General features: G+C 43.8%; 1 protein-coding gene and 2 non-coding genes across 3 annotated transcripts in view; 2 read left to right on the top strand and 1 right to left on the bottom strand.

Moving 5' to 3' along the window:
• The window catches only part of sema4f (sema domain, immunoglobulin domain (Ig), transmembrane domain (TM) and short cytoplasmic domain, (semaphorin) 4F), a 55,289-nt gene extending 42,425 nt beyond the window's left edge, over positions 1–12,864 (bottom strand). The window contains exon 1 of the mRNA XM_073475669.1: positions 12,098–12,864. Coding sequence (XP_073331770.1) covers positions 12,098–12,188 — 91 coding nt within the window. The 5' untranslated portion in view covers positions 12,189–12,864. The remainder of the gene's footprint in view (positions 1–12,097) is intronic.
• A 4,916-nt stretch (positions 12,865–17,780) lies between these two features.
• Positions 17,781–17,852, top strand: trnaa-cgc (transfer RNA alanine (anticodon CGC)). The gene has a single exon. It is a non-coding gene; the product is annotated as a tRNA-Ala (tRNA).
• A 1,524-nt stretch (positions 17,853–19,376) lies between these two features.
• On the top strand, positions 19,377–19,448 carry trnaa-ugc (transfer RNA alanine (anticodon UGC)). The gene has a single exon. It is a non-coding gene; the product is annotated as a tRNA-Ala (tRNA).
• Positions 19,449–26,238: the final 6,790 nt, after the last annotated feature.

The following is a 26,238-nucleotide window of genomic DNA, read 5'->3' as shown; positions in this document are numbered from 1 at the left end:
TCTGATAGCTTTTACCAAACTGTTGCTAGCCTGTGAAAACTCTCTAAACATCAACATTTTATTCATGTTTCAAAAAAGCCCATTTGGCAATATTTTGGGTTCACACAAGCTACAGCAGTAGGAAATGTTCAGTTTGCATTCACAGTAAATGAATACAGTGCTCTTCAGATAGTGAGGAGATTTGTGGTTTTCATTTTACCCTTCACTCTCTAACACAAGTTGGTGTAGGTGCTTCATACAGGATGAAATTGCGGTAAAAGTGCTTGAATTTGTGCAAGCAATGTCCACATGCATGCGTTCTGTGTGTCTGTACCGGCATACCCACACTCTTTGTGCTTCTGTAACATACCAGTCAGCATGATATTAATCTAATCTGGACTGCTGGGATCTCATTCCGTCCCATGTGGACGAGGGGGGCCGTTATATAAAAGCACTTAAGCTGATGAGATCGTTTATAAGACGCTGGACAACGTGATGTCATGGTGCCATCTGACTGGACGCTGTGGAATAATGTCACAGCGGAAACTTAGAACTTTAAATCATAATTGGATCAGTTTCCTGCAGTTTGATGATGCAATTATTTCATATCGACTCTGACTTCAGAGGTCAGATACTGTCTGAAAACTTAGGTTGAATGTCTTTTGTCTATAGATACAGCACCGTGGCATGTATTACACTTATTTACATTCATTCCATTCAAACAAAGACTCGGTTATTGTGTTCTTACTTTGATGTCACCGTCTCTGTCTCTGTAGTGCTTTGTAATGTCGACATGCTCTCTAGATCAGTGAGATGATGCTTTTAGGAGGTTTTTCCTGCCTCAGCCATGTTACACACACACATGCACACACACACTGAACCACTCATGTTAGGCAGCCTGTCTTCCATTGTAATGTCGAGCTAAAAGATGAAAGTATGGTGGCTGTCTGGCTCTAAAGACCCTCTCTCTCTCTTCCTGTATTCCCCCTGGACGCACACACACTCACACACATGCACAAAATACACATACAGGCTCAGCAGACACCTCAATTATGATAATGTGTATCAGCATTAATGTATCCTTACAGCACGGCTGGCTTTCAACGATGTTGTGTGTGTGTGTGTGTGTGTGGGTGGGTGTGTGTGTCCCAGACAGCAGGAGAGGAGGGGCAGCTACTGTATCTCATTTGACGCAGGTTACACCCTCCAGGAAAGCAAAATTCTGAGGCCTTCAGCATTTCTACCTTCTTCCGCACGCACACGGCGATAAACACTTTTACACACAAAGACTAACGCACGCCGTTAAAATGAAAGTTTCTCAAGACTGCGACAAAGAAAAATAAGGACAAACAGAGATAAGAAAATTCAGGGAAATGCGGAGAGAGGGATCAAGTCAGACAAAGAAAGAGACAAAATAAGAGAAAGACACGGAAAGCTCGCGCCGGATTCCTCGTGCTTTATTTCCAAAAGCGTACAGGCCTCGGGGGAGATGAACCCACTGTGTGTTTTTCTGTCTGCGTGAATCTGAGCATCAGCCAGTTTGAGCAGCCCAGATGGCCTCGAATTTGAGCAGAAGAAACTCAGATTATACAGTCCAAACAATGTAAAACATTCGGAATACATCGTAATTCACAGGCAAAGAACAAGCAGCAGTGCAATAGGGCCACACTAAGTCAGAAGTCAAATTATTCAGAAAACATGTGAGCAAAAAGTGCAACTTTATCAACCTACACACCTGCTTGATTAACGAGTTTAAACTCATTCGTTCACACCGTGTCCCCCAGTGTCTACAACTTATAGACAGGAAGTAGTGCAGCAGAAGAAGAACACAAGGATCCATTTTTTCAGTCAGTTCTCCAAAACTCCTTCTGAAAAGGTGTCTCCCCTCTCTCATCCCCTCTGCAGCTCTTGCAACATAACCCCGCTTTTTCTTCCTCAAACCCCCCCCCCCCCACCCCACCCCCCCCACCTCCTACCTTCCTCCTCCTCCTCGCCCAGACTCCATCCCTCCCTGTAATTACCACCTCAGACTCCAATTAAAAGAAACCACAATAAAGAGAGCAGAGGACGGAGACCGAGGGGCGGTAAGGGAAAGACAGAGGGGACGGTGGAGGGAGAGAGACAGAGGGGGGAAATTTAATGAGACGTTTGTCCACACACACACACACACACACACAAACACACACACACACACACACACACACACACACACACACGCGCACACACACACACTCATATACATAAAGACATACACTCCAAAGCTGGCAGCATATCCAGGAACAATATTTAAAAATAAAGTCAAGCTTTTCTTAACAGGCTAAAGATAAGAGAAAGGTATAAAATAGAGCAGGAAGTGAGTGCATGTGTGTGTGTGCGTGCATTCGTGCGTGTGTGAGTATGAGGGACTGCTGACAGTTTTTCCTTTGTGTTTTGCCCCAGCCTGTTTCCTGACATTAAGGTTCCCAGTGTTACTCTGATTTCCTTAACGGTGCACACACACACACACACACACAAATTGAAAAAAGACAGACACAGAAGGTCAATATGCAGACAGTGGACGATAATAAAACAAGAGAGAAATAGTGGAGATCAACAAGTCACAGAGACAACACGGAGATAAAAAAACCAACAACAACACAGTCAATATTTGTGTGTATGCTGACATGTGCATGGAAGCATACAAACACACACACCAACATACACAATATATTACCAATGAAACTCTCTCTGCAGCAGCGGAAGACACAAACAATCAATAAACACAAAGTAGGAACAGCAGGGTAGCCCTTACTGTCAAGTTGTCTTTGTGTGAGTGTGTGTATGTGTGTGTATATGTGTGTAAGGAAGAAATGGGCCTCATGGTTGTGTGCCAACCGAGACTGCCAAAAAACACAGACACACACACATACAGAGAGAGAGGGGAGTGCCGAGAGGTGGTTTGATTTACTAGGCTGCCAAAGAGAGAACGGGCACAATATACAGAGAGGAAATAGATATCTTGGTTCATTATACACACAGACACACACACACACACACACACACACACACACACACACACACACACACACGAATACACACAGCAGCCTCAGACAGCCTTATCAGTTTATCCGTTTTATTTAGAAGATCTATTACTCAGCCTTTCTTTGAAGATTACTATTGTGTGTGTGTGTGTGTGTGTGTGTGTGTGTGTGTGTGTGTGTGTGTGTTTTGCAGACGGGAGTCACTGCGCTGACTTTATGACCAGGTGTGTGTTACCTTGATCATAGCAGGAGTGGTAACTTGCTCTGCATGAAACACCAAACACCCTGTGGTGTGTGTGTGTATGAACACACACTCACTGTCGCAGCTTCATTGAACTGTAAATTCATCTGTAAATAGCATCTCTGGTGCGTTTCTTTTTTCTCTGAAAACCGGTTGGACTGGCATCAGTCATGTTTACATCTCTAAGCTGGCTCAACCTGAAGGTTCAGTTCAGAGGGAAGGTGAAATTTCAGAGTGTCCGAGTGTGTAGTAATTATCTGTCTTTACTCTGTTATCACCAGGCTAATAACAACTATAAAGATAAAGGGGGTGGAAGGAGAAATGTATATTAAATATCATGGCCGGACTTAGAAGCTCCTATCTGCTCAAATGAGCTGTCAATCAAACGGCCGTCATCTCAGGATCTTCGATGTGGAGGGCGAACGGTGTCTGCTGTGAAATGAGCATCTTTTTTTGCCATTTTGTCACCATTTAATCATGGAAGACTGTGTTTATGACGAAATATGTTACTGAAATGGATCTCCTGGACATTTGGGAATAAGAGAAGTTAAGAATCGTGCAAGAATCTAAGCTTTCTGATTTAGATTTATGGCATGACTGTACAGTTGAATTGAGGCCTTTGCTTATTTGCTTAGCTGTGCTTGTAAAGTTTGGCGAACTAACTGGGTGCTGACTTTTAACAGGTTACACATATTTATTTAGTAATATGGAACATTTGGGCAAAAAAAATTAAATAAAGATAGTCTCAAACCTAGATTTTGACACAAGAATCCTCTTGAAGACGCGGTTAGTAAAGCAGAACCCACCTTCATCACGTCAGTTGATATTGTGGTTTAACGGTGGATGTTCCCAAACAAGAACACACAAAGCCGGGAGCTTTGGGGGGTCTCAGGAGATCCCCACGGGTAATTGTCCGTTCTGCCCAATGAAAAACAATCTCACACATCTAAATGTGAGGTAAGCTCGGTTCATACCTGACACCAACACAAAACAGTTGGATGTTTCATACATGATCAGGCCTGATCCTGCTTTAATTATACTCTATTCTTCCGATGGTGGGCTACACAAACTCACAGGAGTGGAGGTAACGTCTATTTTGCGACCGCTGCCTTTTAATCGGCATGTTTGCAAACTGGAGACGGCTTTGCGTGTTGTTTGTTGTTGCTGAAAGACAGCAGATTACTCAGCCTTTCTTCAACTTCCTTCATGTTGTATTCGCCATCAACAATCTCCACATTAAAGCATTAAAGGCTTGTAAGAGGAAAAGAAGCCCACACAGGCAGCCCACGTTGACCAATCACAGTTCTCGCTGTCTCCATTCACATCGTTGTAAACTTTCCTCGGTGAGATACAAAGCAGAAATATCGCTGCTTGGTATTTCCAAGACTTCTCCTCTGCACTCTACCTCAGCAGTCTGCACACAGTGGCCTCTACAGCATCCGACTGTCACTGAGAGTCAAAAATGCCAACAGGCACAAATCTGGAATAAGCTGACTGCTCGCTACTGCCAGCGCCGAGCTTGGGTGAGGAGTTTCACTACAAAAGGAGGAGTCCGGCTCTGAAACGACCCCTTTTGACACCAACACTCATGACATGGACGTACTGTTCGTGGAGCTCTATATTTGATTGCGGCTGCTGGAGATCAATGACCTGAAGCAAGTGTGGAGGGATGAAGTGGTGGGCTTGTTTGAGTGTGTGCGTCTGGGAGCAAAGAGCCGGAGGAAGTATAATATTCTGCTCACGAGAGGAGTGAAGGGAAAAGAGAGCTGTGTGTTTTCTTCCTTCCCCTCCACAGTCCTGCCTTTGCTTTAAAGCTGACAGGGATCCTGTATAAGAAGCAACACACACATTCTAAACATTACCTTTAAGTGTAGACACATCACTTCACAGTCTCAACACCTTCCGAAATGTATCAGTTATTAGTTAAAAGGTGTAGTTATGGGGAAACAGACGTAAAGAGAGGTGAACAGATGGAGCGTGTCTTCACATTCCAGTCCTGCCATTAATGGACACACTGACTGACCTGGCGACACGCACACAGCAGACAGACACACAGACAGGTTGACAGGCCAGTCGATTGATGACATTTGTTGATCCCAGACTTCCAATCAGTCTGGGTAAACAGCCAGCAGCTCTCTGAGGATCGTCTCATTGTGATGAGAGAGAGAGAGACCTTGAGAAAGCCACCAGGTTAAGTGGATGCTGTCAGTACCTCGACGTGAACAAGGTGACCCTGTGTGACCTCTGACCTCGTCTTAAACCGGTGACGCCCATCAGCTCCTGTCTGTCTGGTTGGTTTTGTTCCTGGCCTTTCTTCTGTCTCATTTCATCAATAACTATTAGTTTCTCCTCTCTCCCCCGAAGCTTATCAGATCTGTTTTCATTCCTCTTATTTTTTCTTTTCCTTTAAATCTCACACGTTCCTGCTTCTCGCCCCGTTCTTTTCATTATGTCCCAACAAGTTCAACGAGCATTCAATCTTCTCCTTTACTTCACCTTGAGTTGCCGCATAATAAAATCAATACTGATTGACATGATTGACGATGGGGCCCAGACAACAGTCAGCAATTTTGAAAGGAATGACCTCTCAGACAGGAAATAGTTCTCAAACTTATTCCAGATTTCATCAAAAAAAAGTTAAGTTTTTTAATTCAAAATGCCTCTGGGGTTGTCCAGGTTTGATTAAAATACTAAAAAGGCTTCACTTTAACTCAAAATTAAATAGGACAGGGCGTAGGAAAAAATATAACTCTTCAGCTTAAGTGTACCCTCTACGTCTAAATGCTGAAAACTGTTCTCTATGCATTATAATCGTTTCAACTCGCGCTCTATCAGATGGGATTTTCACACAACAGAGGGCTGCAGGGGAAGGAGATGAGGGCAGAAAGCAGGACTGAATCCCAATGAGTTGATGATATATGCCTGTGCCGTGCACTGCGATCATTTCTTCCAAAGCCCTCCGTAGGTAATACACACTGAATGCTTGACACACACTCACAAGCACTTTCTACTAAAACCTTGTGAAGACTCCAGGAACATTATATATATATATTTCACATCCTGACGCAGCACATTTCACGGGACTTTTATGAACGGGGGAGTGAGAACAAGGCAGGAAGGAGGAAAGAATGAATGAAGCGTGAAGGAGAATTCCACGAACCCTCCTACAACATCATCCTACCACGTCGTTGACCTTCAAGGGTCTTGTGATTAAAGCGCTCACAGCGGTCACACTGGGAGGGTGGGGATACCCGAGCAAGAGATGCAGAATTAGGACCGAGCCACCAAGAATCCCAATCATGAAGTCCTCCTGGGAATGCGACAAAGGGAATCTGCTTGCGTCGACTCTGTGTGTGTGTGTGAGTGTGTGTGTGGCCTTTGACATCTGACTCGGTTTGACCTTTACTCTGACCAGCTCCAGTCACAGGAGTGCCTGTGTGGGCCGAGCGTTCACAAACAACGTGGGAGAGTGCACGGACAACTATGTACGTGTACAGCGGTAATGTAATTCTCAGAATCACAGAGAGTGCATTATGAGGGGAAAGCGTATGAGAAGCTAATGAACTTCTGCTGACGAATGTGAGGAGCGAGAGAGTATTTTCTGTAGGCCAGCTGAGAATTTACTCCTCTCGTCCTTCTTTCATTCACTTCCTCTGCCTCATGTTTAACTCATTTTTGCTAAACACGTTACCGCCAAAACACTTTTTTAGTAAGTCAAACTAAAAAAGAAAAAGTTTATTTAACATAAAATCCAACCTGCTAACACCGGCCTGTTGCCTTGTTCTTGTTCTTGTCTGGCTTTAGCTTAGTTTGAGGTTTAGCTTTAGCAATAGTCTAAGTCTCGGATGTCAGCCGGGTTAGTTAGTTCTATGAAGTATTTTGTTTAAAGACATGAACCGTTACCTTTATGCATGCAGTCTGTGTGTTACACAGCTAGCACGCTACCACCGTTAGCTAAATATGCTGTCAAACTAATGGCTAATTTGTTCATGCTAACTTCCTGTTAGCTATGTGAAAACCAGGCATAAAACCAAATAAGCAGCAAGAGAAAAGAAATGCTGAGCTCTGAGTCAGGGACTGGCCAGAGAAGCTATGGTGGAAACTTTTTAGACCACTTGAGGTATTTATGACCGAGCCAAATAGATAGATAAGAAGACAGGTTTTAAATTGCTGCTATGCACTTTGGCTACGACCAGCAAAGAGCGAGGGCTTATCAGACAGAACTGGAAGAAGTGCAATTAGCATTTTTTGATGCATGTCTCCATCCCCATCGTACCACTCAACACCGCCAGGCCCCATCAAGCACCCTTAGAAGAATGAGAAGAATGAGGGCTAGAGTGGCAAAGAGACAGGGAGAGAGGATGGGCTACAGGGATGAGAAAGAGGGGAGACTGTTCTCTTGTCTTTAGAAAACCACTTCGTATTCCCTGGTGGGAGACGACAATGCAGCCTCAACCCAAACACATAATCTACTGTAGTCCATATGTATCCTCACAGGCAAAGTCCTGTGGAGACAGTTTGGTGGTTACACTCTTTCTGGCCGAATCCCAAGGCATTTCTGTGATATGAAAATATGCAGTGATGAGAATTTTGCACATCATGAGTCTGATCCCTCCAAACAATGGATATCTTTGACCAGATTTCCTGACAACAGCGTGAAATCCCCATATCAATTCAATCCCCAGCATTGTGTGTCACATGCATCGTGTGAAAACGGTCGGTTTCAGGAGCATGACTGCGTAAAACTTGAAATAAACACAGAACATAAGTCGCCTTCTTACACAGGATAATGAGAACTGTTAGCATATAATCACTGTAGTAGTACTAAATGATCAAACGAGAGTGATTCATCCAGTAACATCATGAAACTTTTCTACATGAAACAAACAATGCGGCTATTGTTTAGACCATCATCTGCTGACGAAATCGATCATACGATGAGATGCTTCAGGCTGGAGGAGATCCTCAACACTTCATGTGATGTCTTTGTTCTTCTCTGAATTTAGACTCCCTAAAGCCCATTTCTGTTCCACCTCGAGACGAACGGCAGAACCAGCAGACGAGCAACCAAGCAAAATTCAACTGAACCCGTAGCTTTCAGTTAAGCTTGACGGGCAAAAAAAAGGTTGGCAGCGCTTGCACTTTTCACTCATCGTTTATCAAGGTTGGTTGCTTCCTTGCCTCCCTACCAGTGTGAAGCAACCGTTTTACCTGGCAAGTAAAATTCTCGAGAAGCACAGACCAGACCAGACCAGACCACAGAGCCTCCAGCCCCACCCACCACACAAATCAAGGCGCTAACTGTGTTTTCCAGCCTGCTTTGATTAGTCTTTGTTATAAGGGACTCCCATCCATCCACCCACACACACACACATAGTTCACCGCAAGCCAAGTGAAAATGTTGGCACAAAAACAGAAAACTACAATAGAGTAATAACTCTTCTATCACTGGAAGCTACTGGAGTGAGAAGTGTTTGAATAGAGATTCTGTTAAGCTCCTGTTGACTAGAAACAAAGAAAAAGTACAGTTTTGGTGAGCAGTGAGGCAAACTGATCTGCCAGCCAAGCAGGTGGTACAGTAGGTGGACACTGGGTGGCCTTACTGGCGACATAATGCTTATATACCTGCATAGTTTCTAACTAACCAACCTAATCAAATCAGACATAGCTCCTCTCTCCCTCACAGTAAATGGACTCTGGTGCATGCAGTGGGTGCACCGCTGGGAGCCAGGCCCTCCCCTGTGTGCCGACACCCTAATGAGTTTCATGTGAGGAGCATTAGAGGGGCTGCTGGACCAGTGAAACTGACTGGAGCTGGCAGAGGAGCACTCTCTGATCCAGTCACAAATTTGAATCACACTGCCCATTTAATCATTATTTCCATTGCTACGGACATGTCAGAGCTATTTTAGGATTTCTTTATTAGGAAAAAGACTCCTGCACACTTGCAATTAAGTTTATTGACAACAACGTTTCGGTACTTAGACCTTCAGCAGGTTATCTTTGGATTTCTAGATAGAAATGTGTACTTTATGAAGATGTTTTTCCAGGCTAAATTGATTGAAAAAAACACGATTGCGATGAACTAAATAGGCTTGTTTGTGATTTCTTTAAATGGGAATCCCACACTCGGATGGTAACTTCATTACGGAGCGGGTGATTTCAGCCGGGAAGTTTTACGACTTTCCCCCAAACACTTAACCAGAGAGTTGGAACGATTCAACATCAGCCTAATTAGCCGCCCTACCATTTAATAATACATCGTATGAGCACAACAGATGCAGACGTGCCATAGCAGCAGTGAGGCGGTGAGAAGCAACAACTTTGTGATGCAAAACAGATGGATGATATGGACCAAAATAACTTCAGAAAGTAAAGGTGTCTTCAGTAAAACTAGTGTGATACCAGTCATTCTTAACTTCGTATGAGGATGTTGGCAGGGTAAGTCGTGTCAGCACTTTAACCTCAGAGTTCAGCTGAGGCTGGAGGTACCCCTGTTGAGCAAGATCAGCCTGTTGGTGTCACGAGCCGTAGAGACGGGGTATGACCAAACTCATCAGGATTCATCCCCTGGTGACCACACATGTCACCACATTACATGTCTGTATTAGCTGAAGGCGGTGTACATGAGCTTCAACACTCTGAGCAGGGCGTCACTCTGATATCTTACTGTACATGCAGGCCAAGCTTAACACACACAGACAAAGACACACACACGTCACCGGACCAGTCGCTCATAACAACTACACTGTCTTACATAAGTGTTGCTCTTCAGTTATCATAACACACATGCAAACACTGTAGCATGTGTGCAAGCACACGGACACACGCCCGGGTCAGGGTGGCAACTATCTTTAACTCTGCTTGAATGAAATGTTGCTCCGACTTTTAAAAGGACGAGTTCACCCACAGCAAAACAGCGTGAGGGCATTCTCCGCCAAGGGTTAGGTTGTTATTTTACATTTTTAAAACAAGTCCCCATCTACTTCAGATGTCTAAGAGAATGCTGCAATGCTGGTTTGCTGTCAAGATCCAGAAATGTTTGGTTGACTAATAAACATCACCCTACTTTCCATCGACAAGGGGTGTGAGTAGATACTGAGTGAATTTTCAGTTTTGGGTGAACTGTTCCTTTAATCAAGATAGGAGTCTTGCATGTTTGCACTTAGCAGGTGCCCTTTAATATAGAAAGACAAGACGCCGCAACAGATACAAAATATCATTGCATTGATGGCTCCCTCTCTGTCTCTCATTGCTGTGTGCTGGCACTCGCTCCGGCTGTATTTGTCGTGGGGCCAGCGTGCCACAGGCCACAGTTGCGTAATGACACACAGAGACCGGGAGCTAAATTACAGACACCGCATTCATTCAGCAAATGAGCCCGAATCAACAGCAAGCAGCGACTGTCGGTCTGGAGTAGGAATTTAGATGTAGGTCATCACAGATTGGAAAGCACAAAAGGGTTAAAGCACACTTAGATGTGCTGCTAGACTGAGGCCATGGAGCAAAGCCCATTAAAGCAGTCAGGTGACTGGGAGTGCAGGCTGATGGTCAATGGAGGCACAGTGACGCATGCAACCTCTAAATCTTTTGCTCCTCGCTGCATCTGGGTGTAAACACCATCACATGAGGGGGGGGAAAGGGCCAAGAGCAAATAATTGGGTACAGAAGAGTGAAAGGGGAATGAAGAAAAACACAGACAGAGTTACATGAGAGATAGTGAATGCATTCATAACATGGACAAGTGAAGAGATACAGACACGCTCACACACAATGCAATCTCCAAAGGGTCACGAAATAGCTCTGTATGACTGTTGCTCCATAAGCTTCTTATTATTTTGCTGTGAAAGTCTCCTCTCTGATTCTGTTTTCCATTTTAGCTGTCAGTCAGTCTTCAGAAAACAGGAAGGCTGGCCAGCCTGTGCTGCTGACCCCGACGGTCACGGCACAAAGGGGGAGCTTGTTAGAGAGCTGGACTCGTCTTCCATTCACTCTTAAAGCCATCCCGATCTGTGTCTGGTTCTCTTCCACCGGTCGGTCGTTGAATATGTTTGTGAATGTGCTGCACACAACAACCGCTTTTCAAGAAAACTAACAGGTCCTGTTGGAGATCCCCACAGTCTGAACCTTTTTATTTCACTCTGCTGAAGTGTCCCTGAGCAAGATGCTGAATCACCTCTGCCTCCTCTAAAAAAAAAGACAAACTCCCCACATGCATCAATCCCCTCAGCCGGGTGAAGCGCATTTGACTGGACTGTCCCTTTAAGTTTGAGAGCTGCTACGTGTCTGGATGAAGCAGCAGCAGCCGGAGGTCTCTGCCCAGTCTGTGTGCACTTGTTGTTGGCGTTGAGCAGAACAAGTCTGGCACCTGCTTGCTTCGCCAGCATCACCATTTATCAAGCCACAATAAAAGGCGCAGGGCAGCACTTTGGCACCGCAGCCCGTGCGTAAAACAGCAGCGCGGAGCAGAGGCTGACGGCGCGGACGCACATGCAGCTTTAACTTTGGGTTTAAATGGTGTTTTGCGCCAAATTCTGCCAAATCTGATCACACATCTTTTCGGGGTACTCTGTGCATGTGGTGAAATGATATGGCGCAACGCTGCAAGCTGCAAAGTTGGAGATGTCGCTCCAGGCTCATGCGTGTTATTGTTTTGATAGCTGTCATCATCGTCATCAGCCAGGATGCTGTGGATGATGAAGCCACCTGAACCACCTTTTTATTTCCAAACCCTATTTAAAACACATCAAGTGAATAAGGTGCCCCCAGTAAAGGGCTAATCCGCCCTTTAAATATCACTTCTGTTTCAATCAACACCATACTGCCCTCGTGAGTTTTTATTTTCCTGCGCACTCACCTCCCAGTCCGCCCAGGGTCGCTGCCCAGGTGGCTCCGCGGAGCAGGCACAACAGCGGGAGCAGGATCAACATCGCTCCGCCCGGACTCATCACGACTCGGCTCCTGCCCAGGTCCCGGAGGGAGGTTGGAGGTCCGTCCGATCTGATTTCAAACACCAAAGTCCCGGACTCGTGCTTTCAGCTGCGATGCATCCTGATCCTAATCCGGGCTGCGCAGGGTTCTCTGAGTTCAAAAAGGCGCAGGGCTCGGTCCAAAAAAAAAACACAAAACGATAAATAAGTTCTAAATGAAATAAACGCTTCCTTTAATATCTGACTCTGTTATTCTGCTACAGGTTACCGCTTTCCCCCGGAGCTAGAATCTGCACAAAGCGCACAGAAGCGCATGCATCCGCTCAGCGTAAAGTGAGGCTTGTATTATCCACAGAGGACGGCGACATGCTGAGAACCAGAGGACGGGATGTTGTAGTAATATCTGTGCTGCACCCAGCCACAAACAGCGCGTCAAAGTAATCCAAAGTACCGTGCTCTCCTGCGGGGATAATGTCCGGTGTCCTGGGTTACAGCAGGCTGGAGCCTCGCTCTCTGTGCCCCGGTGTCGCCGAGCCTGTCCCGCTGCTGCTGCTACAACAACGAGAACAACAACAAAAAAACCTCCGCTCGTCTTCAGTTTTAAATCATCTGAGTGAATTAAAGTGAGAAAATCACGGGAGAGGAAATCCCGAGCGCGCGCTGTGTCGCTCGAGCGCTGGCACGGGAGCACTACAGTGACCGGCTCGAGGAGGCGCTGATATGAAGCTCGAGCGCGGCTGACTGGAGGAGAAGCAGACCGCCTCGCGGGGCCCCGCCCTCCGGAAAAAGGCAGCGCGAGGGTAACAGGTAAGAGGATGACGTCAAGGCGGACAGGTGCAGATATTTTGCCTCAGAAAACCCTGAATTACATCAAACTTCACGGGAAGTGACGCTGGTTCCGGTCGTTCAGGACTGAGGATGAATTGTCATTACAACAGCCCTAAAACCTGGGGGTCGTGACCTTTTCTACTTAAAGGGGCATTATGTAGTTTTGGAGAAGAAATTCAAAGTCAGAATTTTAATATTTACAATATTAATGAGGTAATTATACAAACAGAAGTATTTATTTTTTCCATAACTGAATAAACAAGCTGTCCTCAGAGGAAAATAAGGTCCCAGAACACTGTTTGAAGCTAGAAAGGTGGCAGGGTCCGCCACATATAAACAAAGTAAAACAGTATGAAACTGTGTTGTCCTTTAAGGTGGCTGATATCGCATCACATTTTCTAAGCTCCAGTACCAGGACGGCTGAAATATATAGAATGAGCTGCCTGATTTATCTCCTTAAAGGGGAATGCGGGTGTTTTGAAACCCTGAGCCCTGTAGCTACATGTTTGGGTAGGTGTGTAAATGACTCAAACAAAAGTTTTGGGATCGGTCCTGTAGGTCGGCGTCATTCCAACGCTAAGATCAGCCACCGAATCATATCAAATGCTTCACACACAGTTTCCCCAGACTAAACTGAACGCCCCATCCTGTGACTATCCTGTAATACTGAAGCCACTGAAGGGGTGGTGGGTTTTAAAGTCCTAGATTATGAATCAGAAGCACAGATGCCAAGGTTTTAAAAGCACGATCCAATTGTCATCCATTCAAAATATCAATTTAAAGACCACACATTTGACCTGGAGTGTCCCCTCTGCTCCTGTGGTCTGCTTTCCTTAATCCACCTGTCAGTCATCTGACATCATGGGGGGGCGGAGCGTCTAAAGTAAAGATGATTAAACAGTGGGTGTGAGGTCATGGTCGGCAGGCCTTAACCACACTAATAATCCACAGAGAGGTTATTTTCTGCCATGTGCTGTTAATTCTTTCCTTTATTCTTCAGGGCTTCAAACATACAAATCAATATGTTTTTCGGTGGTGCTGACACACAGTTATTTGAAAAACAACAAACTGCAGCCTCCTGAGTCGAGAAATTGCACAAGCCTGTGTTGTAATTTTAATAATAATAGTGGAGCAGTCATAACCGCAACACTGAAAGCCCTCTCCTTCCTGCCCCCTCTCCCTCTTCTCTTTCTCCGAGGAGGAGAGCAGGGACGGCTGGCGGACCGGCCGATTTCACGGGGCGGGGGTGCAGACATGTACCCCGACTCCCGAACAAAAGGGAGGGGTCACAGAGGAGTCTGGATTAAAGGATTTGGTGGACGAGGAGGGGGGAAGAGGAGGAGGAGGAGGACAGGGGTCAGAGGTCAGGGAGCGTCGATAAAGAAAAGCCAAACGGAGCAAAGAAGCGAGCGGCGCCGTCTCTAATCAAGCCTGATTAAGCTCACACTGTGCACGTCTCATCTTTACGCGGACGATGACTTTTGAATGAGTAAACGTCACTCGGCATCACAATGAATGTCTTCATCAGTGTCGGCTGTAGTGGCCGTTGGGGATGAGGGCACTTTGGAAACCCCCCCCGGTGCCTCCACCCATGACTTTTGGGTGGCTCGTGTATTCATCATTGTCAGCGTGAGGGTCCCGATTCGCGTCTGGGTCACTTACTGTTCAGACTGACTGCGGTGCATCTGGGATAAAGCAAATAAGGAGGCGGCTGACACTTTGATTGGTGAACATCTGTTAAACTCAACTGCTGCCCCCTTCTGGACAGGTGAAGCAGGTGCTTAAAAAGATACAACAGTGAACAGGGATCCCTGTGAGCAGACACAAAGACGAGGCGAGATGCAGCACGGGCACACTCAGATTGATTGAAGCCTTCAAACCAGTCCACACACACACACACACACACACACACACAAACACACACACACACACACACACAAATTGACGCATTTACATAAATGTGGCACACAGATTGGCATGAATTAACCAGAAGCACCAACCAGAGAGGAGTGTGGCCTTAAAGGGATTGCCACGGCTGCTTATCTGTCCCCTCACATTAATATTCAGACCCTGATGTAAGGAGGCTGCAATCCGTGACCCTGCACTCCTACGATTAATGTGTCAATGTGTGTGTGTGTGTGTGTGTGTGTCTGCACATTGTCACAAGTCTGTAAATGTGCTTGTACAGTATGTGTGTTCATGTCTGCAAGCATGTGTGCGCATATTTTACATTCTTTTTACAAAGACAAGACACTGGGTGGGGCCAAAGGTTTTATATGTGTATTTGTGCATGTGTGTCTGCATGTGTGTGTGTGTGTGTGTGTGTGTGTGTGTGTGTGTGTGTGTGTGTGACTAATGGTTGGGGAACACTGGTTGAGCTGGAGGGCTCGTTGTGGGTGGAGAGGATGACAGAAAAAGAAAAATAAGACAGAGGAAAGAGATGGAGGGAGACAGACGAGCCACCAACCTCCAGCAAATGTGATTATATGGCTGGGGTACAGCGATCAGCTGCTGCTGGGGGCCACAGACCACACATGTGACATTGACCTTGGACACGGAGGCCGTGACTTTGTTCAAAAAGGTGAAAACACTGCTCGTTGTGAATTAAATCTATCAAACGAGTGACTGATCTATGTGCCGGAGAAGTGATGCATGCAGTCATGGATTTTAATTCTGTTCTCCCACTTAATCAGTAAGAGCCCGTGTGAGTGTGTGTGTGAGGGAGAGGGGAGGGGTCACAAAAGGCAGGGGACTTCTGCCCTGAGGAGCAGAGGGGCCACATGCACACACACACACACACACACACACACACACACACACACACACAAACACACACAACGACTTCATTTAGCTAACAGCTTTCATTTCCCTAATTAAACCCAAGACATAGTGCACCCTGATTTTCTGTCCCCCTATCTCTCCCTCCCTGCACCCTCCAACCTCTCTCGCCCCCACATCCCTGTGTCCCATCACACTCACCACCTCTCCTGCAGCATCTGCGCACACACTTTCCACTCCTTCACTCCCCTCTATCTAAATCTATCAATCCAGCCGTCAATCTGAAGGCGCCACGTAGAAATCACGGAGCAGAAATCCTGAGCATGTCACCCAGAACGTCTGACTCAAACAGATTACAAGGCGAACATGCAGGTCAATCCCCACCCTGTGTGATATTCACTTCTTGGTGTTTGTATCGCAGCTGGCTGGTTGCCAACTGATTTACCCCCCGCCCCTCACCTCTGCTGAGGAGGAAATGGAACAAACGGCCCAAAACCTTTTCCCTTAATCCCCCCAACAATGGATTCTGCTGTTTTATTGAGGGCGGAGATGGAAGGGATTCAGGTATTGGGTCTAAACTGCTGTACTAAGCCCGGGTCGGCTTTGAGATTTGGATCAACGCTCAAGTTAAAGCATTTGATTAACTTCATTCCACCAAAATGAGCCGTGAATGTTTGGGTTTTTTGTCCAGGTTATCAAAGATACACAACAAAATATGAACCTACCACTAGAAGGTTAATAAAGTGAATTTGTCACATAAATGAACTCCACTAGTCCTGCTTAGAAAAAGGATTTATAATACAGTACGATCATTTCTCAAAGGAGCTGTAGCTCAGTGGTAGAGCGCATGAGGTCCTGGGTTCAATCCCCGGCATCTCCACCTCTTATCTTCAGAGGAACTCTCATGCTAGCACTCCTGTGGGTCATTAAATACTACACCAGATATGATGTTCAACACAGTGAAGGCTTTCACCAAAAAAAAGAGTAGCAGCCTTGCACTGCCTCAAAGGTGAATTAATAAGAAATATGTGGGAGGAAGTGCTCCTCACTTCATAATGTTTTTGGCTCTGACAGCCTTCAATAGATTTTGTCCTCCAACTGATGTTTCCATGGCATGTCTTCCACGTTTCGTAGTAAGTCACTGTGGCAAATACAGAACTCTCACCCAGAACACAGGGGTCTGTGTGCTGTTCAGAGCATGTTGTTATTATCGTTACGCTACGTTCACTAATTATATTCCTTTTTTCAGTTTTCTGTCGCAGTTTAGTTAGATTTAGGCAACAAAAACACTTAGGTTTGGAAAAGACGGTTTGGGGTTAAATAGACCGTTTCACAATGTTAACCACGTGTTAGAGACAACTTCCTCCATGTGCATGCGTTTCTGGTCTTTTTCCTGAGTTAGAAAGCTATGACATCGCAATAACGTGATTGGTCAGTTGCAATGACAGTCCTGGACTGACATTATTCATGATGTTCTAGTAATAGCACCACCAATATCAGATCGTGCTGTAAAGCAGTACGAAGCTTACAGATTAGTTAGGTGCAGGCACAAACACAACTTGGTTAGGTTTAGGGGAAAATGATGGTTTCGTTACTTCTCAAAGGTTTGTGGAGCTTTGTTGTCATGGATACGATAATAAACAAGTTGGAGTCACTGTGGTCATTCTTAAAAAAACAACAAAGTTAATAAATTCCAGTTGGGAAATCACCAGGTGTCTCCCGTGTTATTTCATCCTGTTGTGATTAACTTGTGTTAGCAGTTCCTCAAAGAATTTCTCATGTCAGACATTATAACCTGGCAGCACGTGCTGTGTCAACAGAAGGATGTGGAGTTTCACAATGTGGAAGATAAGCAATTTAATAAAGTGAATTTGTCATATTTCATTACATTGTTGCTTTGAATAATTTGGGATGATTCATTAATCCTCGTCAGAAAGATAAATACGTTGTGACCACCTCCCTCAGATGTCAGATGTCTGATAATACAGGTGTCATCTACACAAAGGGGATGTAGCTCAGTGGTAGAGCGCATGCTTCGCATGTATGAGGTCCTGGGTTCAATCCCCAGCATCTCCACTTCTTATCTACAGAGGAGCTCTCATCATCCCAAGGTTTGTGCCTATTATGAGTCATTAAATAATACACCAGATATTCATCATCATATCATGTTCAGCCCACAAAAGGCTTTGACCAAAAAAATCTGTTGCTGAATGAATGAATGAAAAAGAAGTGGGAGGAGGTGATCCTCTTGCAAAGACTACACCAATGCTTTTGGCTCTAACAGCCTTCCTCTAACTGATGTTTTCACTCAGCACACACACAGCTCTCTGTGGCTGTTTGATTAAGTCTAGGCAATCATTTTTTTTGTTATTATCGACCCTTTCACAACCATCAGATTGTGCTAAAAAGCAATATGAAACACAGGTTGGTTTGGTTAGGATCAGGTACAAAAGCGACTTGGTTAGTTTTAGGGGAAAATAATGGTTTCGGTTAAAATAACTACTTTGTTAATGTTTGGAAAACTTTGTTTTCATGGTTGAAATACAAAAATAAGAACACGTACCACTTTCATGTCTGTGCACTAGCTCATCCAGCCATCTCAGACTTCAGTTTACGTACCGTGACATGATCACTGTCATTGCGTCAAGTCTGTAGGGCTCGTAGAAGCCTCTGATAGACAGGCTTAAAGACTACAATAATACAATGCATTTTGACTTCTTCTAATAAGTAACATTTTAATAAAGTAGTTGTTTTAGACAGTTCTTTCTGTTGGACATACTACAATGTCACATCCATATTGCAATGAACTGTAGGTGATTAAATCAGTGAAGTAGAGTGAAGTCTGCACCCCAAGCAGGACTCTCTGGACATCTGCAGAGAGGTCGCTTGAGGGCCCTGACTGAATGAATTGTGGGTTTTGACAGCCCTTAGCACTCACAGACTCCCCGTGTACAATAAGCAATTGAATAAAGTGAATAGTAATAGTGATATTAGTAATTAGCAAGTTCATTAATCCTACTCACAAAAGTGTAGACATATTGAGCACCTCCTCAGATCTTTTGCCAGAAGATGGAGTGTATTTCAGTGTTAGAGTGCATGCTTTGCATGTATGAAGTCCTTGGATCAATCCCCAGCTTCTCTACTTTTTATCTTCTTATGTTCTCTCTCACCTCCAGGATTGGTTCACCTTTGGGCCACTAAACACTGCACCATTATGCAATGTTCAAGGTAGTGCAGCCCTTCACCAAAGAATCAGTTGTATGCTTGCTCTGCCTTCAAGATGAATAAATAAAAAATGACTGAAAGAAGGAGCTCCTCATACAAAAAAAAAAAAAAAATACAATGTTGAATCCACTATTTTGGGGGCTGTAGTACAACAAGCTTTGTTTTCAGCCACTCCAACTGATATTTTCATTCGCCATGTACACAATGGTATCATGTATGTGTTCATAATATAGAGTGTTTCACTGTTAATGCTGTGGTTAGAGAGTTAGGTTTAGGTTTATATACTGCATATGCGTAATCAATAAATTGACATGATCACCATCCCTCTGTCTTTGAATGAGGGCTGAAGTATTATACAGTGGAGTGACTGGCAGAGGGGATGTAGCTCAGTGGTAGAGCGCGTGCTTTGCATGTATGAGGTCCTGGGTTCAATCCCCAGCATCTCCACTTCTTATCCACAGAGGACGTCTAATACATTCAATGTTAACTGACAGTCTTTGTGCCTATTAACACGACATCATACACAATGTGAAACAGTGTGTGACCACAGTGCTCTTACATGTGAAGCAGGAATCTTCTCAGTGTTGCTGATGCCCTCCCTTAGGTCATACCATCTTACACCACTGTTCAAGGGTGCTTCGGGTAAAAGCATTCACCAAAGTAACAGCCATGCAACGTCTTCAAGGTAAATCAATTCAGAAAAACAACTAAACAGACAAATCCACATTTTTTCTGGAATGGCCTTCATTGGGCTTTGATGGCCTCCAACTTGATTTTTCCATTCAATAGATAAACTGAACATAATTATATGAAACATGACAGTTTTCCCTCATCATGTCCATGTCCATGTTCTTCAATCTCCCTTCTCAGGTACTTTCCTTGAGCAAACAGAGCACAGGGGGGCAAGATGAAATTAAAAAAATTAAAATTAAAAATTAAAATTAAAAATTAAAAATTAAAAAGAAAAACAAATGTCAAAAAAACCTTCATATCTGCCCGCTAGTGTCTTTAAATCCTGGGGTTACAATGCTCCCAGCATTCCCAAATTGCATTAATCTGTCAACCTGTTCTTTCCCCCTTTCCAACGTGACATGAACACAACATGGCCGATGCTTCCAAGAAACACAGATCCATGTTGAGAGGCCCCTCCTGCTCCAGCTGCACCTGCTGAGGTGTTGCAACACGATGCTTGGCGGAGAAATCAAAGTTGATTCTTATCATCACATACAGCACGTTGTCCGAGCTCTCAGAGCTAATAAAAGTGTTTTAATGTGTCGAACATAAGCGCATGTTTACAGGCACTTCTTTCATGCAGCACTTGGGGGAGAACTGTGTGCTATCCATCGCTGTGATGTGAATTAAAGATGTTCAAACAATGCTAACCAATTAATTATTTACATGTCAAACACACATACACAAGCACAATCTAGATAGCAAACACATACACACAAGCGCACGGTCTCACATATAGACACACCATACCCTATTAAACAGCCCTGTCTAATTAAAGGGATAATTTCCGCTATAATTAGCCTCTACGTCCGTGGAGTTGCCATTCTTCATTGTGAGCTGAAATAAAATCATTAGCCTCGTCCCTCAAAGAGCAACCAAGAAGTGCTTCGTAAGACACATGCTGCTTTTCAATAATGGCTGCCTACTTCAGTTCAATACAGCTAATCATCTAATGCAGTGATTCCCAACCAGTGGTTCATGTTACCCCAGGTGGTAATTCAGCAGGCGCCAGGGGGTAGCCTACGTAGAAAAGCTATGGGATAGCTCAAGTACATTTATATAATTAAATTACAGATTGGTTTGAAAAAAGATATTTCTACATAATGAGTTGGAGATGACACAGTTAGCTAAAAGTAATGGGTAAACAGTTGAAATGGGCTTACAAAGCTAAAAGTAATGGATATTTGGCTAGCTAAATGTCACAGATAAACAGTTGAACTAGATAGCTAAAGGTAATAGATATTTGGTTAACTAAAAGTTATGGGTAAACAGTTGAAATACATAGCTAAAAGTATTGCGTGCATGGTTAAATGGTTGGAATGTGGCCTAAAAAACATCAGAACGAGTGCTAACATTACTCATTTGAATGCAAACTTAACTAGACCAACTTTAAAGACTGAACGTTGAATTGTATGAAAACAACATTGCAACATCCTCTTCTATATCTTGAGTAAAACTAAGAATCATTGTATTTTGTTAGCTTAGAATGAGTCTCTTAGCTCTACAGAGGGAGCCGTGTTGCATTGCCATGTTTCTACAGTAGCCCAGAACGAACAACCAAACTGACTCTTGAGAGGGCCTTAGGCATTTTTCACATTCTAGCAGCTACGTAGGGGAGTACAGTGAAGGGTGTTCAGTTGTTTGCTACCTCACCACGAGTTGCTACTAAATCCTACACTCTGGACTTTTAAAATCAGTTCAAATAAGCACATTCGGAGTATGATGGGTACTCCTGTCAAGATCTGCACTAGGTGGTGGTTGAATTCAGCTGACAGAGCTCTGGGACTCTCTGACAAAAAGGCTTTTCTAATGCATGCTGATGTGCTGAGTTCATCTGGTCATATGTCTCCCCTTGTTACGTGTGCGCACATTACTTTTGATCGAGGAAGTATTTCCAGATAAATCATTAATTTTGAGGATGAGAGACTTGCAGCACACAGAAACCCACATCAGTACACTCACATCCATCCTGCTTTGATTATGATAAAAGCAAAGTGTTCGATACAATTACCCAGTATCAGTCTCCTTATGGCGAAGAAAGGTAAAATGTAATTACCCAGTGTTGTTCTAACCTAATTCCTTATGTGGCATTCTGGTAGATTGATTCCACAGCAGATGGTGATATCAATTATTGAGCCTGGGAAGAAGACGCTGCCCTCAATCAGATTAAGTAGATTATGCCAACATCAACTCCCTTATGAACCAGTCTGAGTGTCTTAGATCAACATACACCATCAAGATGCACACCCCCCCAACATCCCCTCCCCATTTACAGTGTCAGTCTTGTTCTCTCTTGTGGGATCTATCTATCTATCTATCTATCTATCTATCTATCTATCAAGATGTTCTTTCCACTGGTCCTCACTCGAAAACATCCTCTGCTCGTATTTGTTTGTGTTAATGTATGCATTTCTCAAATCTGACCTAAATACGCTCCACGTCGAGCTCTCTGAACACTAGTACATACCATGATGGAGTCGTCGACTGCCAACGTACTCAGTGTTCCACCCATCCCAATGCAAATGTCCCCTTAATCCTGTTAACCCACTCTTACTGCGTGGAGAAGCAGAGAGAGCCCGGGGCAAGTACGACATGGTACCCCTCCACCCGGCTGAGATCTAACTGAAGGAACAAGTGCTCGGTACAAAGTGGAGCTCCTCGGCTCACTATGACATTAATACATGACTAGTGTTAAAAAAAAGAAATGTCTGTGATCCGCAGCGTTTCAATCTGAAAAACAGGATTGTGAATGTGGGGGTGCAGAGGAAGAGGAAGCAATTTTACACAGCAGCTTACACTAATGTTTAAGTTGAGGTTTACAGCTGCTTACATAGTGGATCATCTAATCCACAGGTGCTTTGTGTGCGGTCGAAGAACAGGTGAAGTGAGTTTGATTTCAGTGTTGCTTTATTGACTCCATCAATAAAACGATACAAGATACAAAGTCCACAAGGAAACGTTCTTTTTGTTTCATGTTATCTCTTATCGTACTTGCATCAGCGGAAACACAACACCGTCAGACACACAACGTTTGAAATTCATAGCACTTTTATTTATAGTAAAATGTGACGTATTGTAATAACTTGGTGTTGTACTTATTTACATGTTCAGGGCTGATTAGCAAACATTTACCTGCTAATACTCATTTGGTGGCCAATCATTGTCCAAACGAGCAGCCGTCCAATGGATTCTGGTAGCGGCGTGTTGCATTTGGTGAGACGGGGCATCAGGTTGGCCCCTATCCATTTGGATAAAGTTGAGGTCAAGGCTGCTTTATGCAAATCACCAGCATCCAGCGCAACTTGACACCTCTGGAAACTCCCCAAAAACTATAAAAACTAACGTTTATCCAAAATGAAGACAGATTCAGCAACTGCATGGCTCATATCTTTATCTAAAATGTTTCCAGAAACACATTTCGGTGAACCATTTCCATAATACAAGAGAAGACTTTCTGAACGAGCTGCCATGTTGGTCCTATTTAAAATCTGGGAGATCAGAAAACGCTAATATGGGTTTTTAGAATACGATGACTTCCTAAAACTATTTAAATTGTTGTTCAGAAAATGAGTAGAAAGACTATTTCTATTCTACTCTTCATATCGTACTTATACTTTTACTCTTTCTATCTACTATTTCTAAAACTAAATCTTAAAAACAAAATTTTACAATCATAATCACTACCTAGTGTGTGTGTGTGTGTGTGTGTGTGTGTGTGTGTGTGTGTGTGTGTGTGTGTGTGTGTGTGAGGTGGCAGGTGACGAGCTGTTTACTTGCAGATTGTAGCATGTGAGGCGATTGAGGTCGTTGTTCCTTAATGATAAGATCTGACCTCTGAAGGGATGAGACAGGTCTGCTGTGTGCTAAGCTGCTCTTGACAACATGTTTTGACCCTCATCCGGCAGAAAAAAAAGGGGTCTTAGAAATTGAACGGGGGCGATGTGGGTGGATGCACTGGGCATCACTAGTGACAGTAAGATAGTCTACATTTTGTTAAGTTTGAATAAATCTACATTTCAGGGAGGAATGACATTTGAGCTGTGCCACTATGCTAGATTTCATGGTAGATTTTTTGTTTTATTGCAGAAAAATGCTTGTTAGCACAGTTCCCAGTGCTGGGAGATAAACTGCTGTGGGTGGCTGATAGCAGAGAGATTTAAACCCTTTGCTGCACACACCCCAGCTTCTGACTCTGGCTGGGGTTGCCTCTGTTCGCTTTATCACTGTGCTGCAATGTGGGCCTGAGCAGATGTGGAATATTCCCATTTCAGAGGCAAAGAGTTGCTTTGGTGAAAATGTTCAAGGTCTTTCAGTGTGAAAGCATTTATTGTTTGAGGGAGAAGAAAGCTTTGGCTGCACTGGAGTCAGAGCTGTTAAACTGTTCAGCGCCTGATACCAAGACCAGTTGTAGTCATATTCTACCCAGAACCGAAAACTTTGTATTCAGACCCTATTTAAAAAAAAGAGTCATCATCAAGATACATCGGAGTTTCAAGGCATGTAGCGCTATGCGTTAAAGTTTTTGGTTAAATGCCTGAAATAGGATTGGTTGCTTACGTGTCTTAAAAACGGCCGTTGCTAACAAGTGGCTACAGAAGTTGTCACGAACATTAAACGTCAACACGGAGACTCATCTACTCACTAGTCCGTCTTTACGGGCCGACTTTAGTCACAAACTATACTAACTCTGACTTTACAACTTGTAGATTCATCAGTTTACACAACACATGTGTAGTAATAGTGTAGTGTAGACACTTAGTGGTTGTCTGTTTGTAGCCTAACATTAGCTTTTTACTTCTATGATTTACACTTCAAAAATCATGTAAGTGGAATTCATCTGTGAAGATTATCCGGCTGAACAAAATGTGTAAGTGTCATAAACTTAAGCTGTAGTAGAGGGAACCAGGCTGATGCTAACTTCCAGGTTAGCCTACGAAAATTCGTCATCCCTGCAGCACTCCATTAGCTTCAGCCATAGCTGCTTTGTGTTTGATGCTCATTAGCAAAAGTTAGCATGCTAACATGCTAAACAAAATTGGTTTTACATGGTTAAAATTATACCTGCTTGGCATCAGCATGTTAGCATCGTCATTTCAAACATGCTAGCGTGCTGGCATTAGCATTTAGCTCAAAGCACCGCTGTGCTTAAGTACAGGCACACATGCTGCTAGCATGGCTGTAGAGTCTTAGCTTCGTTTACGTTGGCAACTTAAATTCTTAAATTGAGCGTCACTTAATGTTTTTGGAGCTGACTGGACTTTTGTGTGTTAAATGCATCTGTATCAATGCAGACACTTTACATTATGTAGTTTCAATATGCTCAAACCTTAATTACAGTCAGTTTTAACTCAGCAGCACAGTGAGAAGAAAGACGACTGCATTTTAAGCTGTGAAAAACACATGGCAGCCACACTGCATAAGATCACATTGGAATAATTACACAGCAGCAGTGCTGAAAGGATAAGAGGTCATGATTATATGCGAGGAACTGATTATTTCATTCAGCTGATTCAGTGGTTGATTACACAGATTATGCTGAACTATAAATCACTGATTAAATGATTCACTGTGCACGTGTGGCTGTCTGCAGTTATAATTACAATCCTCAGTCTGACATGTTGAAGACCATACGTTACAATACTGTCCACTACTGTACATATTATTTATACCCACAGTCATTTTGTGTGGACAGAAATTGTTTTTGTTTTGTTTATTACAAACATGAATATCATCAAGTGACTAACACAGGGTTTAAGTACACTAGAGACAGAATACATACAGTGTAAGTCGGCTAAATGATTTGCATTAAACACAGACACCAACGAGCCAGAAACTTAAAGGTGCCTTGTAGAGTTTTTGACCACTAGAGACACTATGGAGCAATGTTTTACAGACAATGTGTTTTGGTAAGCGACTAACAATAAACATGATCTTTTTGTTTGTTTACATAAAAACTCCACACTGCACCTTTAATTTATCAGTCTCTGAAAAGCCCAAATGAGGAGTATGAGGATCTGGTTTTCAATCCCACAGCACCTCCAATTTGTATCTCTCCTGGTCTGCTGTGAAGAACTAATCCGTCCAAATTGGAAAATATTGTCATGACTGAAATATTGGGTTGCTCAATAAGATACACGCTGTGTGAATCCGTGGTGGCCTTGAGCTTCTTCCTCACAGAATAAATTTGAAAGAGCCAAACAAATTGATTTCTGCTGCTCGGAAAGTGCTTGTCTCCGATATCACGGCCCTGTTTCATTTGTTACGGGTTGGTTATGAAACAACAGTTTAATCTCGGTGATGAAGCGCAGGAGTCCTGGGTTCAATGCGCAGCATCTGCGCTCTCTGTCCACAATGGAGACTAACTCTATTATCAGTTTGTCCATGCCCTCCTTTGGGCCACACAATATAACAAGATACACAATAGTCAAGGGTGTGTTACATAAAAACATTCACAAAAATCCTTGAACTTGAAATGAAAAAGACAATATAAAATCCACACAAACTC

Source organism: Pagrus major, chromosome 10 (genome assembly GCF_040436345.1).
Source record: "Pagrus major chromosome 10, Pma_NU_1.0".
Classification (NCBI taxonomy): domain Eukaryota; kingdom Metazoa; phylum Chordata; class Actinopteri; order Spariformes; family Sparidae; genus Pagrus; species Pagrus major.
Note: the sequence above shows the minus strand (reverse complement) of the source record. Positions and strands in the feature narration are given on the sequence as shown.